General features: G+C 33.8%; 2 protein-coding genes across 2 annotated transcripts; both read right to left on the bottom strand.

Annotated features, from left to right (window-relative positions):
- Positions 1 to 1,882: 1,882 nt before the first annotated feature.
- On the bottom strand, positions 1,883 to 4,275 carry LOC132187841 (uncharacterized). The gene is made up of 4 exons (XM_059602275.1): positions 4,066 to 4,275; positions 3,261 to 3,907; positions 2,747 to 2,828; positions 1,883 to 2,551 (listed from the first exon to the last, which is right to left on the bottom strand). The coding sequence occupies exons 1-4, from the start codon at positions 4,273 to 4,275 to the stop codon at positions 1,883 to 1,885; spliced, it is 1,608 nt and encodes a 535-aa protein (XP_059458258.1).
- Positions 4,276 to 14,978: 10,703 nt separating this feature from the next.
- LOC132187635 (beta-fructofuranosidase, insoluble isoenzyme CWINV1-like) lies at positions 14,979 to 18,783 on the bottom strand. Its single transcript, XM_059602016.1, has 7 exons — positions 18,603 to 18,783; positions 18,444 to 18,452; positions 17,450 to 18,312; positions 17,185 to 17,343; positions 16,194 to 16,432; positions 15,986 to 16,076; positions 14,979 to 15,237 (listed from the first exon to the last, which is right to left on the bottom strand). The coding sequence occupies exons 1-7, from the start codon at positions 18,781 to 18,783 to the stop codon at positions 15,058 to 15,060; spliced, it is 1,722 nt and encodes a 573-aa protein (XP_059457999.1). The 3' UTR covers positions 14,979 to 15,057.
- Between the last annotated feature and the right edge of the window lie 2,412 nt (positions 18,784 to 21,195).

Below are 21,195 nucleotides of genomic sequence, written 5' to 3'. Positions count from 1 at the left end.
GATTTTTTTGAAGAGGGTAATCTGGACATTTAACTTAGTTAGTATGAGGGTATAATTGGTAGTTCAGGTGAAAAAAGTCACGTGCAGGTCACGTGTTTTGTTTTCCGTTTAGGGTTAACGATTGATTTAGATGGAGGGATCCAAATTGAGAGCAATTAAAAGTTCAGGGGACCAAATTGAGAGATTTTGAAGTTCCGGAGGGGTATTTCAAAACGGGTGAAAGTTTGGGGGTCCTTAGTAAAGTTTTCCGTTTTTTATGAGGATATTTCCATCATTTGTATTACAAAGAAGCTACATTGCAATTTTCTAATAATTTGAGAAAATATTGTTTCAATTAAAAATTTAAAAATACATTACAAATCGTTTGATTGTTGAATGGGATGTGTTAGTTTTTTATTTTATTTTTTATTTTTGAAGAGAAAAGAAAAGTGAACTGAAGAGTAAAACCTAGGATTGAGAAAAAAGTAATAAAAAAAGTGAAAGAATACAGGCAAAGAATGAAAATGGCGTCCACTTGCCTAATAATTAAAGGCTTTCCATCATGATATCTAGTCTACTACCACATCCTCTCCACATGAATAAGCCCTTTTGCCTTTTGGCATCTAAGCAGTCAGCAGCTATTCTTATCCAATCACAACTCCATATTTGAATGATCATACATGGCATGCAGACAATGGATACAAACTTCCGATTTCTGCGTATTATTTATGGATTTGGATTCTCTTATATTTTAAAATTTGAGTTTTCTATTTCATCTAAAGGTCTATATAAATATAAAAGTTTAAATTATCGAGGTAAGTGAATTTGATATGTTGAGAACTAAAATTTATTATCTCGATAACACATATACAAACTTTAGCATTTGTTTAGACCGTTAGATAAAATTAAGAGCTTAAATTTTAAAATATGAGAACTTCATATTTTAGAAAATCTGAAGAGATCTCAATCCATTATTTATTGCAGATGGATAAAATACAGAGAGGATTCTCCATAATTAGCTTGGGAGTTGTGGCGTCTAATTTTTTAGACTACTGTATTGTCCATATCTGAGTATAATATTTAATGCACGATCGTTGCACGTTCTACATCTTGAAAAGAGAAATCTTATAGAACTGGCAACCTTGGATGATGGCAATCAATGAAGACTTCCAGCAAATTTAGGTGGTGGCAGAAAATGAACTGCCAGTATGAGTGCATGTAGTTCAAATTCAAAACATGATTTAAAGCTTTAAAAAATAAAAACCATTTCAAAGAGAATAAAGAAGATTTTTTTTTTTTATCAATTAAAAATATTTGTGATATGACCATAATTTTTGATCATATCAAACAAGGAAAACAAAAATTCAAAAATTATTTTAAGTTGAAATAAGTGGTATCCAAGTGTAAAAGTGTAAACCAGGGAAACGTGGGAAAATCAAAATTAATTTAAAATAGAATATCATGGGGATGGCTGCAAGAGTAGGGATACTGTTTTTTTGTCTTTGACGGTTGCAATTTATGACATAATATATGACAAGATCTTTATACATTCTTTATTGAAATTTTAATATATAAATGATTAAAAAAAAAAATGATGACACGTGACTCCAAAGCGTAGCAATAATACTTACCAAAAGAAAGAAGAAAAATAATTAGTGTCAATATTTTTTTCATATTTTTTTATCTCTAAAATTTATGGACTTATGTAAGCCCTATATACAAGGACGGATCCAGAAAGTTTGATGGGGGGACCGAGGTATAAATTCAAAATACATAAAGTAATGTATACAAAAAAAAAAAAAATTAACTTCAATTCAGTTTTAACAAATAGATAAACATACGAAGAAAAAGATACATAGATAGTTGTGTCATAAAACATTTCAAATTTTAGCTCAAACACCTATCAAAATGGAACCCGTCGTGTTTGCATATCCCGAAAAGCATCTATGATTGAATCTGGACTAAGTGTCGCTGCAATTTCTTTTTCGATGTACAACATCAAAGAATCCGTCAGAAACTCATCTTCAATTTTGTTGCGAAGCCTAGTTTTGATGATATTCATGGCTGAAAATGCTCGTTCTGTAGTTGCAGTAGAAACGGGAAGAGTCAGCAGAAGTACAACAACTCGAAAAACAAGTTGGTAGATAATTGATTTTCCGGTTCTAACCAACCATTGACACAATTCGGAAATATTTAACAATTCTTGGAAACTTGAATCTTGAACTATGTTATGCTCATAATGGTGAAGTTCTATTTCCAACTGTTCTTTTTCAAGATCGGTAAAGTCTTGCGGATAAAACTTATTTACCAACTGACAAATATCGTCAATTCTAAAAGACTCACGCGCAACTCGAGGATCAAGTGCCGAGCCGAGAATATGCAACTCTACTGCATGCTCACTAAATCGGTGATTTAATTCTTGCAATTGAGAATCTATTGTAGCACAAAAAATATCCACACGATAATGATGCTCAATTGTAAAGTCAACTTGTTGATTGCAAGCTCGACCTCTTCTCTCAATATAACCGGCATTCATATCTGGAACATCTATGTTGCGTTTATTGCAAAACAACTTCACTTTGGTAAGTAAAACTTCTCATTTATCATCTCTATATTGTTGGATACACCTTTTAGTGGATGAAACAAGATGCATGACACTTAAAATGTCTTGAGATTTGGATTGCAATGCTTGACATAGATGATCGGTGATCTGCATAGTTTCTTTCATGAGATGTAAGTTGAATACAAATTCGAATGAAGTCATTACCTGATGAACTGAATTAGCTTCTGTTCGTTGGGAAGAAGAAGTTCCCACATCAATGATTTTAACAATAACTTCACAAGCTGGACTATAAATTTTGATCAAGTTAAAAACTGATCTTAAGTGAGAACTCCAACGCGTATCTCCAGGTCGTTGTAGCGTACTAATTTGATTAAGTCCCCTTCCACTCTCAATCTCATCAATTGCAATCATGTAAGCATTTTCAGCAGCTTGGGCAACCCGCAATTCTTCATACCGATTGCATGAGGCACAAACAAAATTGACAACAACATTCAATTTGGTAAAAAATTGATGAACAGAAATGACTTCTTTTGATGCCGCCACTAATGCCAATTGCAAACGATGTGCAAAACAATGAATGTAGTAGGCATATGGACAATCATTTGATACCAAAGCTTGCAACCCATTCCACCCCATCGCATATTACTTGCGCCATCATATCCCTGCCCTCTAATATTTTGAATGTCTAATTGATGTTTAGACAATACATAATATATACCTTTTTTTTAAGGTTAATGCCACAGTATCAGAAACATGAACAAGTCCAAAAAAGCGTTTTCGCACAAAACTATTCTTATCAACAAATCTTAAAACTATAGCCATTTGCTCCTTCATTGACTCATCACGAGTTTCATCAACAATTACGCAAAACTTTGCATCACCAATTTCATTACGAATAACTTCTTTTACTTTGGTTGAAAAAACATGTACAATTTGTTTTTGTACCGTTGGTGATGTGTAAGTGGCATTTTTGGGAGCTTTAGCGATTACTTCAGCAAGCTGTTCATTATATGAAACCGTGAAACCCAATATCTCAAGAAAATTTCCACGATTTGTAGAACTCACACTTTCATCCCGACCTCTAAAAGCAACACCTTGAAATGCAAGCACTCGAACAACATCAATTGAGGATTTCAACTGCAGTTGATTGTTTGCAATTTGTTCAGAAGTGAGCTTTTCAAACACATTCTGTATATGTTGAGATTGATTCTTCAAATCTTCATATGACTTCTCAGCAACTCTGTGAAATGAAGTTGGATCTTTTCCTATATGATTGAGAAAAGCACAATCTTTTCCATTTCTAACTTTCTTCCAATTCCTGAATCCATCTATAGTGAATACACGTTGTGTAAAATGCCCAGATGGCTTATTAAAGAGAAAACAAGGTAGACAAAAGGCTGCATCTTTCTCACGTGAATATTCAAGCCATGAAGGAAATAGATTGTACCACGAAGGTTGAAAGCTACGAAGATGGCTTTCTTTTCCATATTTCGGATAATTTGAGATCAGAGGCCGGTACGGACCAGCATTAATGTAAGCTCTTCGAATTTCATCTCAGTGATTAACATCATATTCCCATATCTGACGACGCAATCCAGGATCAAACTCCAATGAACTAATATTAAATTCATTGCCATCAACTCTCCGAAGTCTTTTAGAAGAATTTTCAGAAATTGGGATGTCAGAAGCTGGCGATGATGCATCACCAATGTTGACATTTGAAGTTTGGGCATTTTTTCGTTTGAAAAAGTCAAGTATTGTATTTGATTTTTCCATCATCTACAAACAAAATCAGGAGAAAGCACGAATGAATCATTGGATGGGGAAGTAAATTATTCTAGGAATAATTAACCTCATCAAACAAATATACGCATGTGTTACATTATTACATTTACATACATACATAAAGGGAAAAACAAAAAAAACAAACAAACACAGAAAAAGTCGTCCCCGAAGAAAGATTCAAACAAAGCAAGTTGATTATCATATGGGTTGAGAAGTTTAATGTACCTAGTGGGCCAATGCTACCCACTACCAATGAGAATTGAATGACAATAACAATAACAAGTTGTGCGTGGCTGTAGCTGCGATTGCAATGATGATAACAATAATAACTTGTGCATGCGTCAAAGAGTTGTTTAGATGTTTGAGCCCCAGCAACATTCTTTTAAATTTCTCCGCTCAATAAAACAAAACAATTCACAAATCTTCATAATTTCTTGCTTTTAAATTATAATCCCATGATTATATAATGAAATTTAAAAGAAAATTATAAGAATTTACCTCCTGTAGCAGTGCTCTCTCTCTCAATTCGAAATTCTCTCTCTCAAATTCTCAATCTCTGTATCTCACTCTCTCAAATTCTCGCTGTGTGATGCCTACATGCCGTGAAGAAAGGGGTGGGGTTAAGGGGGCTAGGGGACGAAACTGAGGAAGAAAGAGAGAAGGTATCGGGACTCTAATTTATGAAGACTTGCACAGTTTTTTGGGGACCACTTGTTTTTTGGGGAGGGGGAGGGTGAGGACCCTGCTTTTTTTTTTTTGGGGACCATTTTTTTTGGGGACCATAATTTTTTTTGGGAGGGACATATATTTTTTTTTCTCAAATCTTTTTTTTTTTAAAGGAAATGGTAATGTCCCTCCCCTCCTGCCTCATATGCTTAATAGAGGATCTATAATTATTGATCTATTGAATTTATAAGAAATTATGAGTAAATTATTGATACCAATTATCTCTTATTATCAAAGAAAAAGTGTTAAATGTTATCCTGATCTTAAGTAGATATTATTTAAAAAATAAAAATAAAAAAGAAACTGTCTTTATTTCTTCTTCCTCTTCTTCCACACTATATGAGAAGTATTCGTCTTCTACTTATTTCCTTTTCCTTTGTCTGCCTGCCTTGCCTGACCGGCATTCTCATCCCCAAACACCATCCCTTCTAATTGGCTCATGATTTCATCTCCACTTGGCACATCAATGGCACATTCTAGTTCTATGTTGTCGTCAAATGTTCTTTTGTTCCGCCTCCACGGATGATCCATGGGCAAGTATCGCCTATGCCTCATATAACACAATTTATGGCCATGTTTAACCATTTTGACCTTGTTGAGTGCATACAGCAAGGACATGACTTCTCACCCTTGGTAGACCATCCAGACAAATCTGCGTATGCTGGGAAGTCATTAATTATCCACATCAACTGCGCTCGCATAACGAAATTATTTTTCTTTGAGACGTTATATGTGCGTACTCTTACATTTCATAGTTTTTGTAACTCCTCAATTAAGGGTTGAAGGTAGACATCTATATTCATTCCAGGTGAGCTTGGGCCCGGGATAATTAATGATAGAATGAAAGACGTCTGTTTCATGCACATCCAAGGAGGAAAGTTGTGTGGCACAAGCATTACAGGCCAAGTGCTGTGAGATATGCTCATGTTCCCAAATGAATTAAATCCATCCGAGGTTAGTCCGAGCCTTACGTTCCTACTGTTCGCTGAAAACTCCAGATGTAAATTGTCAAATGACTTTCATGCTTTGCCGTCGGTCAGATGCCTCAATACGCCATCCTTAGTGCGTCCTTCTCCATGCCACCTCATAAAGCGTGCAGTATGCTCTGACATAAATAACCTTTATAGTTGTGGTATGAGTGGAAACCACCGCAACACCTTTACCGAACGTTTCTTGCCCGATGATATGGGTTGACCATCCTCATCTAAATTGATTGCATCCATCCATTTAGATTTTACAAATACGGTACATGAATCCAACTCCTTATTACCCTTTCAGAATACCATACAGTCATTATGGCACCCTGGAATCTTCTCATACCCGAGTCCCATGTCTCGTAAAAACTTTTTCGCCTCATATGTATTAACTGGCAGAGTTTCATTACACTCAGGCAGCAACTGATTGATGAACTCTAGGAAAGCCGAGAAAATCGAGTTACTAAGTCCACCAACGCACTTCAAGTTGTACAGGTGAACAGTCGCACTTAGTTTGCTATGTTTTGTCCCAGTATGAAGTGGTTTTTCTGCCTTTTTAAGAAGGTCGTAATACTTTAGTGCGTCACCTTCAGCGGCTTCTTCGGTCACAATTTCTTCACCCCCTTGGACCACGACCTAAGGCTCACAATTGTCTTCCCTGACTACTTCGTGCATGCCAAATAAATCACACAACAATGCGTGTATCTCTCCACCCTGATTTGCGCTTGCACCCGCTTCTGAGGCCGGGCGATTGGAATTAGACCCTGTATTAGGACCATGTACATGCTTTTCACCATGATACTACCAAAGTGTGTATTCCGTCATTATTCATTTTCCCCCTGTCAACTGGTCGAATACGAAACCTGGCGAGTGGTGCTAGTTATTTCGACAAACCTTACAAGGGCAATAGATGAATCCATCAGGGGTTCTACATTTACTAACTACAAACTCCATAAACAATCTACACCCGTCTCTGTATTCCCTCGTACCTCTAAACTTTGTCATCCAACTCTTGTACATTTTTCTATACGTACATAAATTAGGAAGAAATATATAAGACTTAAAAAATGTATACCTAGTTTCAAGCACATGCATATATATAAATATAAACCTAAATATTTGAACCACATAAAAAATATAAACCTATATATTCTCATATAGGTTTAAATTGTTTATGTCCAAATATATATACATATTCATGCGTATCTACATTCATGCGTACCAAAGTGTGTATTTATAACACTTATCTATTATAATTAATCTAGAAAAACCAGTAAAAAAAAAAAAATTACTCGATCCAAATTTAAGCATTTTGTTTGTGGACCCGGCTTCGGTGTGGTTAAAAAAAGAACCGCAATCTGCTGTTAAAAAACGAACCGTGCAGATTGAATGGAAAAATTTTAAAATAGACGACGTTATCCCTTTAAAGAAACTAACGGATTCGTCTTATACAAACACTAGGGACCTTCTTCAAAGTCGCCCATGGCAACCATGTCTATGCCTCAGCTTATTCCCCCAAGTTGCTTCCTCGCCGACCCATATTAGGTGATACTAGTAATAATATGCAAACCATTGAAGGCTTGAAGCTGGCGGCTCTTGAGGACCAAGACCGCAAAGGTCAACTGCAGGTGATGGAACGTGATGAAATTTTTTGATTTATCAAAAGCGAGGCAGAAACAATTGGAAATAAGCTTAATTAGATTCTATTTTTACCTTCTATAGTCAAAGCCTGGTTTGATACAAAATGCTAATGGGTATTCTCACTCCAACTGCAATGAACATGATAGAGTCCGAAGCTGAAGGGCCAGGAAACCCAATCAGAAATACGTTGAATAATTTGTTAGCGTATCAGATCAGTTTACGAAGTGTGATCAAAATGCCAACATAGTAGATATGGATAAAGAATGACTTTCAGAGTGCTATCAAGAAAACTCCAACTACTTCTATCAAAGACTCTGTTGCTCGTGGACTTCTTGTTACTGATAGTGTTTCATCTAATCACCATAGAATAGATTTATCTTCTGTATGACGTATTACTTGCAATTATCTTGTAGTCATACATTGTTAATTAACTTAGTCTCTCACGTATATCTTTTTATTGCTTTTGTTTTGAGATCTCTTTACCTACCTTAATTCTGTAACTTCCATATATTCAATGAAATAGCCACAAATTGAATTATCTTGGAAAATACCACATTCAACGTCTAACGTAGAATAGAACACGAAGCAAATGTGTAGCAAGTAGCCCCTGTTTTGTTTGGGTAAAACAGGGGTGAATAGAGGAATTTTAATGGGCAGGGAAGATCAACAACGTAGATAGCATTGAGCATGGTTGAGATGGTAAGAACATGGATATCTGTCAGTATATCATGGGTAGTTTCGTCGACGTAGTGAGTGGTTAATATGAGTAAGTGTTTGGAGTAATGGGAAAAGGGGGAGGTAAATAAGAAGTCACTTGTTAGCGGGGACTTGCAGATGGATTGGCAAGGTCATATGTGATAATTGTAGTAGAATATTCAAAGAGAAGGCGATTGCATGGAGCAGATTGTAGGGGTACTTGCAAGCGGCTTCTTAGCTGGTAGATCAAGGTCCAGTGGTCCACTGGTGCACTACATTGCCATCTCTACTTCTAGTCTTTTATCTGCCTACAGTGGAGGCCTAGCTAGGCATAAAAAAAAATAACGAGGGGGAAGAAAATATAAGGAAGAAGATAGCGAATGCTTTAGCTACGACCTAACAGGTCCCTGATGCCATTGAGGGTGACTCTTTGGTTTCCATCTTAGCCATTAACATTCAGAATCTCTTCCGAATGGACCATTACTCCAATTATCGCCGATATTCAGTTGAAACTTCAACATTTTCAAGTTTAAAATACTACAAAAGTTTCTAGAAATACAAACTTTCGTGCGCACCACTTCGCCAAATGAGCCGCTATCAACCTTGTGTTTAGTGGCATTCCTAATTCCTCTTCTATCTTTCATTAGAATTAATAGTGATAACCTTTTCCTTTTGTTTGTATTTGCTCAGAAAATAAAATAAAATAACAGGTCCCTAATGCCGTACAATGGAGATTTTTTGACAAACGTCTGCCGGGATGCTTCTAGCTGGAAAGACATGTGATGAGATTATAAACATGCCCAAGGATAAGATTTCAAAGGCTTGTTGGTTGTTGCCATGTGCGACTTTGAAGAAGCCCAACGTAAAATTGGTTGTTGATATATTAGTGGCGATTCATTTAGAAAGGCATGAGAAGTGGTTCGCAGAATTGGGTAAGCGTGAACGTCCTTAGAGTTGGACGTCAGCATCATTTTTTTTTTTTTTTTTTTTTTTTTTTTCTGAGCAGACGTTAGTGCCGTTTAAAAGAATCCGTTAGTTTCTTTAAAGGGACATGGTCGTCTATTTTAAAATTTCTACCATTCAATCTACACCATTCATTTGTTTCACAGCAGATCGCGGTTTTTGTTTTTTTTTTTAACCACACCGAAACCCGATCCTATAATTGTTATATAACTGAAATGACGTGGATACTGCATAAGTCAGTGGTGGGCCCCATAAATTTAAGAGTTGATCTATTAAATTTATGAAAAAATATATGCCAAATATAAAAAAGTTATTGAACCTTAGCATTTCTAAAAAAAAAAAGTCAATAATAATGTATGCAACACTCTTCTGACTTTTATAACCACATCATGAAGGAAGAATGCTTTAGCGGGGATGCACAACATATCAATAATACAAGTGAACCCAAACTTCCCTTGCCATGTTTTTTGTTTTTTTTTTTTTTAAGGGATAAATGTAAAATTGGTCATTGTGGTTGACTTAAATTATAAATTACTCTCTATTGTATAAAAAATAATTTATAGGTCATTAGGGTAGGCTAAAATAATAGTTTACTTCCTGAAATCAATTTTTGTTAAGTAACTTAACAGAATCTTTTACTTTGTCACGTTAGTGACGGAGCCGCACATTTTATATTGGGGGTGCCGTTAAATTTTTTTTGGCGTCCTCCATCCAAAAAATTTGGTAATTCACACAATATATGCATCACAAAAAAATATCTATAAAAGTTTATAAATATGTTCTCAAATTGATATATTAGAAATGTAACATGTTAGCACTATATCAAAAAGACAGAAATACAAAAAATATTTTGGCGTCCGAAAAATTTTCTCCACCCTAAAAATTTGGTAATTCACACAATATATGCATCACAAACAAATATTTATAAAAGTTCATAAATATGTGTTCAAACTGATATACTAGAATTGTAACATATCGGCACTATATCAAAAAGACAGAAATACTAAAAAAAAAAAAAAAAGTGCCTAAAAATGCACTTTATAGTATCTTAAAAGTACAAAATCATCGAGTATTAAATCTAAATTGAAAAATCCATTTCGATTTAGATGCCTATGAGTTTTTCCAATTCTGGATAACCAGACTCCATAGATATATACATATAGGTTTACTAACTTTTATTCAATTTTCTAGGCAACCAAAGAGAAGATAATTAAACCAAAACAACAAAAAAATAACAAATAGAAAAGATAAATATGTGAGAATTAATAATTAGAGAAATCAAATCAAGACCTAATTTGGCAGCTGCATTATCGAGTTCGATCCTTCCCACCCCACGCCCAGTGCACCATACAACCTCAAGAAACTGATAAAATAAATCGAAAAACTCAAAATTAAAACTAAGTAATAGAAAGAAGCCAGAACAAAAATCTAATACAAAAGAGACTAAGAGTTAGAGAGGATGAGTTACTTTGCTTGGTGATGATGATGGTGGCGCTTAGACACGATATGGGACAAGATTCTCAACCCCACTTTGCTTGACAACCTTATTGAAGATAGCAAGGTAGAAGCTGCGTTGAGAAGTAATGGTAGTACTAATAATATTGGGGGTGCCGTGTCTTGGGTAATTGGTAGGTAAAATATATATATATTTTTTAATTTTGTGGTGGGAAAAAAAATTTTTAAAATCTTCGGGGGTTCTGTGGCACCCCAAAAGAGTGTTGTGGCTCCGCCACTGTGTCATGTCATACCCAATAAAAATATGACACATGTTATTATTAATTTATGACTTTAAAAATTGACAACTAGAATTTTTCACATCATTTTTGGACACCAACTAAGATTACACATTAGCCATCACTCCAAGTCATACTGTTGCAGTAAATTAATCTAATTTCTTCTATCCCCAGAATTTTACTTTGTGCGTAACTCTCTCTCGTTTTTATCTTCCTCGCAATGATTTGAGAGCATTTTGCGAGAATTTGACAGTTACATTTACCAACCATTGTAAAATAAATAAAAACAACATTCAAGTTAATAAATTGTGATAAATTTTTCTTTCAAATTAAGTTGGAGAAAATTTGGTTACTCTTTTTATTAAAAATGCATTTGTCTTTACAGCATGAAAATTGATTTTAGAGAGTAAACAATTATTTTAGCTTACCCGAGAACCTATAAATTAATTTTTATACGACATTGAGTGATTTATAATTTAGGTCAACTAAAAAAACCAATTTTACATTTATCCATTTTTTAATGACGTGAAATTCCCATCCCCTTCTTTACTGTGTCGGGAGTAAACCCTAAACACCTTCGGCTTTCGCAAAAGACAAGTATCAATCAAGACTGGAGCGTTTGTGTAGAAAGTTGAATTTGAGCATTCCAATCAGAAAGTGGTACCTCAAGCCAAGTCTGCTAATCCGGTATATACGGGTCCACATCTGGTCGCTGCATTCTTCCTTATTTTCTAAGGTGTGTTTTTTTTTTTTTTTTACGTCGATTAAAATGTGCTCAACTTGCTGATCAAATAAGATTTTTCTTTTAAATTTTCTGCGAAAATGAAATAATTAATTATATGTTATAGTCCGTCCGTCCTGTCGGTGTTTGTATCCATTTGGCTTTTTAACATTCCCTCCATGGGTATCAGCTTTTTCACTCAAAAAGAAGATATAAATTATTAAATCAAGTTTTATGGAATTGTTTAAATTGGTGACCAATAGTATCTTTTGGAAAGTGTGGCTATTTTTCTTAAAGAAAGCAATCATGTAATTTTCAAAATATTAATTTTAAGGCATTTAAAGTTAGTAAAGCCAAAGATTTTGTACTTTGTAAATTATTATATTATCTCATTCCTGACCAAAAGCAAGAGAATCTTATTTAGAGATATTATTTAATGGATCACTTTATAAATTTTTGTTATTCCACAGACACTGTTGAATAATCAACATGAATGTTGCTTGCAATTAAAAAAATAAAAACGCGTCTAAGCTTTTATGTTTCTTAGAGCATTTTTCGGTACGGTTTGATTGGTGATGAGCTGCTTGTAAAATAGTAAAAGCGTTAAAGAATTCGTCGGTTCAAAGTTTGAGGAAACTTCGTTACTTAAATTAACATTCTTAGTTGAAGTGAGAATATAGCAATGAGCGAAAGTTTTTAGAGATGAATCGACTCCCTTAACACAATGCGTTGCATACCTTTTATATAATTGTCTCCATTAAAATATTTGGAGCAACTCAGTTATTGTAAAACTCTATGTAACTGTAGCTTATTTGAATGAGATTGCATGAACCAGACCCATAACAAATTTTATCCTCATCAATGTTTATAGGTTATTCTTTCTAAAAATTTCTATATATTTAGTCCATGGAGACCCTTTGGCCAGGGGTTGAACCTCTTGATTTTTTTTTTTTTTGGTTTTTTAATTATAAAAATATTTGGCACAATATTATTGATGTTGACCTGACATATTAAAAGATTACGTCCTATTTGCCAATGGAAAACGCGTCCAAGAACTTATTTGTGTTATTCGCTTATCTTAGGAAGTTTTTAGTAACTATTTAAATCTGAAAGAGCTATTTATAACTTAGCGAAATCACATTGAAAAGTGTTATATATTTTTTTATTAAATAAATAACCATAGTAAAAAATTTGCTACATGGCATGCATTTTTCCTCACAATCATTTTTTGTTTTGCTAAATGGGATGTACCATACTCATACAAATGCATATAATTACAATTGACAACAATTATTACAATGACCCACTTAAAAAAAGTATAACAAATGAAAAACGTAGGAAAATTAAAATTAATTTAAAACAGAATATTATGAATATGACTGCAAGAGTAGAGTACTACTAGACCTGTCCCTCCTCCTTTCCCCTCCTCCCTGCCTCTTCTTTCCTTCCCCTCCTTTTTTTTTTTTTTTTTTGTTTTTCTGACCTATTCAGTTGCTACGACCATCCCTTTGCTTATGCTGCACTGCCTCTGTCTGCCCTTCACCATGATGCGCCGCTCTTCACCTCCTAGAAATCGGTTGGCCTTTTCACCTCCCTCACCTTGACTGGTGTAGCTGTTTGATAGTTTTTTTTTTTTTTTTTTAATTATTATTTATTTATTTATTTATTTTCTTTTATTGTGTTTTTGTTTTTGTTATTATTTATTTATTTATTTTATTTTATTGTGTTTTTGTTTTTGTTTTTGTTATTATTATTATTTTTTTATAAGGGTTTGACTTTTCCTTAAATCTGCTTTCATAAGCAATTTTTGGGGTGGAAGATTTTGTCGTGGCCTTTGGGTCGATGATGATTAGTTTTGGTATAAGGGTTTTGTTCTTTTGACCGGTAAAATAAAAGTTGGGAATATGGGTTACCTATGTATTAGATTGAGTCTGCTAGGAGTAGGTCTGTTCTATAACTGAGGTTCGGACATGGATTACCAAATGTTGAAGTCATAGCTATTACTTGATTGTAAGATTTTATGTTTGTCTCTATGACGACGTAACTTCATAACTTTGACTAAGATTTATCATAACTTTATGTTCTATAATGTAAGGGCTTTATACCCTTGATCTTTTTTCATTGAAATTGAGTCTGCCAGGAGTAAGTCTGTTCTGTAACTGAGGTTTGGACATGAGTTAGGGGATGTTGAAGTTATAGATATGACTTGATTATAAGATTTTATGTTTGTTTCTATAACGTTATAACCTCATAACTTTGACTATGATTTATCAGAACTTTATGCTCTTTGATGTAAGGGCTTTATGCTCTTGATTTTTTTTATTGAATAAATATAAAAATTCTCCTTTAAAAAAAAAAAAAAAATGTAGAGTAGTACTACACAAGCTTTTTTGTCTTTGGCAATCACAATTTGTCACAACGTCAACATACTTTTATGTAGTGACAAGTGACAAATAAATATTTAAAAAAAAAAAAAACCCAAAATTCGTAGTCACAATAACAACATCAATTGATAGAATTAATTTATCAAAACCGACCATCACAATTGCTTGAAAACTATCATAAAGACCAAGAACTATTTCTTTTTACTTCTTTTTTATTTCTTTTTTTTTTTTTTTTGGTTAAAAAAAAAAAAGTTTTCATATTCTTTATGTGAGCTCTATTTTTCATCGCATTAACTATTTTGAAGAGGACTCTGCATTTTAGTGTTGGTTTTTAAGCACTTAAAGAGATGTAATAGCGTTGTTGTAATTGCATTCTCATGTACCTTTTGTTTTTTTGTTTTGTTTTGTTTTTTTATATATATTTTTTTCCTCTGTAAAGACATGCGTCATTGGCTCTTTCCCTTACCTTTGTTTCAAAGTTTGACAAAGTCCACGTGGGTTGATAGGAGGTGGTTTATGTGTCGAGCAAAGAATTATTATTATTATTTTCCACAGGGGTCAATTCCTCCTTTCATAAATCAGGTTTAATTATTCTTTTGTGTGTATATATATATATATATATATATATTTTAATTATAAATGTATGAATTGAATCTAAAAAATAATTTCTAAACAAATTTATTACTAACATTATAAAAATTTAGAAACATAAAATAGTGTAAAAATTTAAAAAATACTTAATATTTAAATATTAAATAGCCCCATCTTAAATTGTCACCTTAGGCCTTACAACATATCGAGCCTGCCCTGACACTAACACAACAATAATTAAAGAAAAACAGGAACAAGATATTTGTTTCCAACACCAACACAATAATTAGAGTTTCAACCCTCAAGTGATTATGGCTTTCTTCATGCTCCAAGCACTAAATCTTGTGATTTGAACATTCTCAGTGCCATTGTTGAAAACATGCAAGTGGGCCTCATTTTGAATTGCCAATGTGGGATAAACCCTAGCTGTGATGCATGCCTTTCCTTCTCCACCAAAGCTTTCCACAATTGAATGGTCGATCTGTGAGAAAGGGATAAACATGATATTGGATCAATTTGGACAAAAATCAAATAAAATGATGAATGTAAAAGCATCCCTAGACATCTTAAGGAGTAGGAAACCACTGGAATGGATCTACAGATGTCTGCATTTGTGCGGTCTGGGACCCAAAATTTGGAAGATTTTTTTTGGAAAAAAACTCATTAGTCAAACAGATTTATATATCCATTATCGGTTTGAACTGCTAGCAATGTAGACAGATAATGTGAGAAATTTCATATGAGATCTACTTGTTCATATAAATTTTGCTTGCAATGTGGTCACTAACTCTTAGTTTCAGAGATTTTCAGACACATACATGTCCCAACCCCAAAAGATAAGAAAGTTTTATTATTCTCCTAACTTTTTGAATAGGATTGTAGACACAAACATTATATTTACCTAATCTCCAGAACTAAAGAACAACATGTTTTCAAATCGCTATTTTTAAGTCGCACCTTTTGAATGATAAACCCAAATAAACCTGTAGTATATGACTAATTGTGCAAAGCAAAAATATACCCTCAAGTAAAAAAAAAAAAAATAAAAAAAAAAACTCTTTTAAATAAAAAATTTTCTAAAAAAAAAAACTCTATTTGCCAACACAATCCCATTTGGTTCTAAATATCCCAGAAATGTAACGAGTGGAGGCCACGAAATTAGATTGACGTGAACATTGAAAAGGAAAGAAATTTGAATAAATGTATACAATTTTGTAGCAACAACTCACCAAGCTTCTAAGTGACAGCTCATCACGAGAAGGGTTGACATCCAGAAAAGCACCATAAGTGGTCTTATCATTACCATTATTTAGGGAAGATCTGCCAGCCAGAGAAAATAATAATAATAAGAATAATAAAAGCTAGAGTTCAAATCTTTGAATTTTTGGCAAAGAAATTTGATGGGCAAAGGAAGAAGATTGTATATATGGGTTATACCTGCTTTGATCACTGCACATGAGCACCACATATTTGTCTTGGCCTTTGAATATTCTGAAGAACACTGCCGTTTGCTCTTGCAAGCCCTTCGAAGCCAGAGCCAGCAGCCCGAATGGTCCCAACCGCCCCTTTACTGACGCACCCTTTTGGCTACAAAGTGCTTGTGGATTGGTCCAGCTTGGGTCCAGCTTTTCTGCATTCTGCAACTCAATTGTTCTGAAAGAAATCTCCACATCAGCCTGCAAGAAAGGTCAAAGATATCTAGAGAATTACTACATTAACAAAATCAATATTCTTAGTGGGTTTTGATCGACTTGTATAATTACATGTGGCAAAATCCCATTCCGAATTACCATGAAAAGAACTCTTTCATTCGGCTAAGCAATTGCCTTGATATGGTAGCTTTTTAGGTTATGCTTAGGGCGTCTCTAAGGAGAGTAATCAAAATAGCTATGCAAATTTTTAATTTAGTCATTCATTTTTCTATATACACTCAATTTTCTATTTACTCTCTATTTTTTTTTTTTAAAAAATAAAAATTAGATGAGGGAGAAGAAAGAGGCCGGGAAAGGAAAAAACTGACTAAAAGAGAGAAACAAGATGAGAAAAAAAATTGTATTATATTAGTAGAAGCTGCTATTATAAATTGTAGTAAATTGGATGAAAACTCTCTATTTTAAAGGGTTTGCCGGAGAGGTATGTAAAATGGCTCATAATAACTAAATATAACTATTTTGAGCCATATAAACTCTTCTATTCACTTTTGTTAATGTTATTTCTTTCCTTACTAAAAATGGAAAAGAAAAGAGAGAGAGAGCTTATCATACACCAGCCAAGGACCTAGCCATCACTTAGATAGCCGGAGTACTTTCGTGGGTTCGGCTTATAAACAATTCTCTTTTATTCAGCTCCGTTAATATCATTTTTTTCCTTATTACTAGGTAGAGAAAAATAGAAAAGAAAAAAGGAATTACAACAAAAAGAAATTCACCTGTGCCGATGTGACACCAGAAACTTCAATTGCTAATCCTCCCTTAAGCACTTGATTAGGCAAGTTGACTTGGTTTTCCCGCAGCCTCTCAAGTTCACTAATCGGCCATTGCACTAATTGTTTACCGGATTTATCCAGCCAAATGCTTCTTGGAATTGCCTGCAAAATGTGCCAAATAATAATAATAATAATATTAAAATCTAACAAATTCTAAGTTTGCTTGATAAATATAAAGCATACTAATAATTAGTTCACCATGAATTACCATTACTCCAGACCATCCCTTCTTGATATCATCTTCGACGCTGGAGGACTCATTAATCCAACCCCACAAGATTCTTCTATTTTTTGCAGTATCAAAGAAAGTTTTTGAAGCATAAAATTTCCCATAATCATATCTCAGTCCGGAATCGCTGTCCACCTGTCCCTTGTCCGGAACATAAATATCTTTGTTCAGGTTATAAGTTCCAACTGTGTAGTAATCATGTTTGGTGTCGTCCAGGCTTAGCTTGAGCACGTGTTTAACATGCGGGCCGATAACTGACGTGTCAACGCCAATATTGGCATTGATCCGAACCGGGAAGAAATCGGGGCATTCCCACATTCCGGTGTCAGTTGCCGAGTGAAGTGGGTGCTGGGATTTAGTCCAGTGAACAAAATCTTTACTCCGGTATAGAATAGCTAATCCACGGCGGTTCCTTTTGCTTCCAATGAGCACTCTCCATATCCGGTCGGGGCCTAACCAAGCGGTGGTCGGGTCTCTAAATGAGCTTGCATTGATTTGGTTGGCTATAGTAGGGGCCATTAGCGGATTTTTGGTCGACTTGACCCATTGCGTCAGATACGGGTCGGAGAGGTTTTTGGGTGTGGCCAGGTTTTGGACTTGCTGGTTCTGTGGGTTGACTCCAGTGTAAAGAATGACCGGTTTGCCGGAGGGGAGGATTGTGGTGGAACCCGACCAGCAACCGTTGATGTCCGACGGTTGTGATGGGTAGATGGCAGGAACATGTGGGGTCCAGTTCACTAAATCCGTTGATGTTGAGTGGGCCCAGACAATGTTCCCCCACACCGCACCTTTTGGATTGTACTGGTATAATAGATGGTAAACTCCCTTGTAAATCATTGGTCCTACAGACATGGATTAATCACATCAAATACTATATAAAAATTAGATCTATTATTATTATTTTGTAAATTAAATCGACAAATTGGATTTGATATTCAAAAAACCTTAAAAACCAAGTTGGAAAGGAACCAACCATTTGGATCTGCATTTCCAAAGACAACCCATTCGTCCATTTCAGCATCAGAAGATGGTAAGATGACAAAAAAATAAAAAGAAGAAAAGAAACATCAAAAATTAAAAAATGAGACATATTTAAAGCAAGAAAGAAAGGGGAAAGAATAAATAATTATACCGTTGATCCAGTTCTTGGGGGGTTGGAAGTGATAAGAAGTTCTGTAAGGCTGGAATGCAGGAGGAGATGAAGAAGCCTTAATGTCTCTGTAAAGATGATGGGAAGCTTGGAGTTGAAGAACACCGTGGGAGAGAAACAGAAAAGAGGAGAAGAGTAGCCAAGCTGCAGAGGAGATGGCCATGGTGGTGGGGAGTGAGAGGGAAGGCAATGCTATGACTTCTTATATAGAAAGAGACAGCGTGAGGCCGGTGTGAGTACGTGGATTAAATTACAGCACAAATCTAATTGTTACAACGTACCTTTTTTTTTTCTTTCTAATTAATTGTTACAACTTACAAGTCTTTGAAAACTGATAGATTTAAGAATCAAGTTTTGTAAGAAGAAGCGTTATTGTAATTATAACAAATATATAAAAATATTGTTTGGAGGGGGCAGGAGAATTTAGGTTGCAACTCAATGAAATCATGTTAAATTACCATATATTTTGGCGCCTAAACTTAAGTAGGGTCTATTTTATATTTAAAAATTTATTAAATAATTTTAATTTGAAATCATTCTTCTTACATTTTGCCCTTTTTTTTTAATTTTTTTTTCCAAATGACTTTCAAAATTCATCTTCATTAGGAGACATTTAATTTCAACAGATGTCACATTTTGTATTGAACTACATATAATTCTTTTTTTTATGTAGAATTTAATTTGCGCAAAATGAAATTTACTTTATTCTAAAAATCATTTTTATGAACAAATTTAACCAATATGTTACTTTAGAGCATTCACATCTTACTCAATAAAATAACCATTTGGCTATTTTGTTGAGGTATATGGTTAAAAACACTTTACATCTGTCTCAACAAAGTAACCAAACGTTTGTTGAGTAACTACAGTGCTCAACAATACATATCTAATGTCCTCAAAGGGTAGTTCAATCGGTTGGAAATCACGCCTTATGAATTTGAGGTATTAGTTCGAATCACCCTCCCTCTCCCCTTGTGTAGAAATGTCAATATATATATATATAATATTATTCTCTCTTATTTGGGAATAGAAAAAGTAGATAAATAAATAATATTTTAAATAAAAAAGTGAAAGTTGATAGCTAAAGCCTAAAATGTTAAGTCGGATGAAGGTGCTTTTAAAAAATAGATAGTTAAAATTGAAAAAATGTGATAATTTAGCTGAATATTAATTTGTTTGAATGCTATTTAAGTAAAATTATGAGTTTAGTAACTAACTTTTATTAAATCCAAATTAACATTCCCTCCATGGGTATCAGCTTTTTCACCCAAAAAGAAGATATAAATTATTAAATCAAGTTTTATGGAATTGTTTAAATTGGTGACCAATAGTATCTTTTGGAAAGTGTGGCTATTTTTCTTAAAGAAAGCAATCATGTAATTTTCAAAATATTAATTTTAAGGCATTTAAAGTTAGTAAAGCCAAAGATTTTGTACTTTGTAAATTATTATATTATCTCATTCCCGACCAAAAGCAAGAGAATCTTATTTAGAGATATTATTTAATGTATCACTTTATAAATTTTTGTTATTCCACAGATACCGTTGAATAATCAGCTATGAATGTTGCCTGCAATTAAAAAAATAAAAACGCGTCTAAGCTTTTATGTTTGTTAGAGCATTTTTTTTTTGGGTATGGCTTGATTGGTGATGAGCTGTTCGTAAAATAGTAAAAACGTTAATGAATTCTTTGGTTCAAAGTTTGAGGAAACTTTAATACTTAAGTTAGCATGCATTCTTAATTGAAGTGAGAATATAGCAATAAGTGAAAGTTTTTAGAGATAAATCGACTCCCTTTACACGATGCGTTGCATACCTTTTATATAATAGTCTCCGTTGAAATATTTGGAGCAGCTTAGTTAATGTAAAACTCTATGTAACTTTAACTTATTTGAATGAAATTGCTTGAATGAGACCCATAACAAATTTTATCCTCAACAATGTTTGTAGGCTATTCTTTCTAAAAATTTCTATATATATATATATATATATAGTCCATGGAGACCCTTTGGCCAGGGGACGAACCTCTTGAATTTTTTTTTCTTTTTTTAATTATAAAAATATTTGGCACAATATTATTGATGTTGACATGACATATTAAAAGATTAGTCCTATTTGCCCAAGGAAAACGCGTCCAAGTACTTGATTGTATTATTCGCTTATCTTAGGAAGTTTTTAATAACTATTTAAATCTCAAAGAGCTATTTATAACTCAGCGAAATCACATTGAAAAATTTTATATATTTTTTTATTAAATAAATAACCATAGTAAAAAATTTGCTACATGGCATGCATTTTTCCTCACAATCAGTTTTTGTTTTGCTAAATGGGATGTACCATACTCATACAAATACACATAATTACAATTGGCAACAACTATTACAATGACCCACTTAAAAAAAGTATAACAAATGAAAAACGTAGGAAAATTAAAATTAATTTAAAACAGAATATTATGAACATGACTGCAAGAGTAGGGTACTACCAGACTTGTCCCTCCTCCTTTCCCCTCCTCCCCTCTTCTTTCCTCCCCATCCCTTACTGTTTTTTTTTTTTTTTTTTTTCTTTTTTTTTTT

This window comes from Corylus avellana, chromosome ca7 (genome assembly GCF_901000735.1).
Source record: "Corylus avellana chromosome ca7, CavTom2PMs-1.0".
In the NCBI taxonomy this organism is placed as follows: domain Eukaryota; kingdom Viridiplantae; phylum Streptophyta; class Magnoliopsida; order Fagales; family Betulaceae; genus Corylus; species Corylus avellana.
Note: the sequence above shows the minus strand (reverse complement) of the source record. Positions and strands in the feature narration are given on the sequence as shown.

Coding starts and splice junctions, on each gene's coding strand:
- LOC132187841 (XM_059602275.1), bottom strand. CDS start 4,275: ATGCCCAAACTTCAAATGTCAACATTGGTGATGCATCATCGCCAGCTT. Junction 3,908..4,065: donor AAGAGCTTACATTAATGCTG/GTCCGTACCGGC, acceptor CTCTTTAATAAG/CCATCTGGGCATTTTACACA. Junction 2,552..2,746: donor AAGCTAATTCAGTTCATCAG/GTAATGACTTCA, acceptor ACCAAAGTGAAG/TTGTTTTGCAATAAACGCAA.
- LOC132187635 (XM_059602016.1), bottom strand. CDS start 18,783: ATGGCCATCTCCTCTGCAGCTTGGCTACTCTTCTCCTCTTTTCTGTTT. Junction 16,077..16,193: donor ATGTGCAGTGATCAAAGCAG/GTATAACCCATA, acceptor TCTGGCTGGCAG/ATCTTCCCTAAATAATGGTA. Junction 15,238..15,985: donor AGCTGTCACTTAGAAGCTTG/GTGAGTTGTTGC, acceptor CCTTTCTCACAG/ATCGACCATTCAATTGTGGA.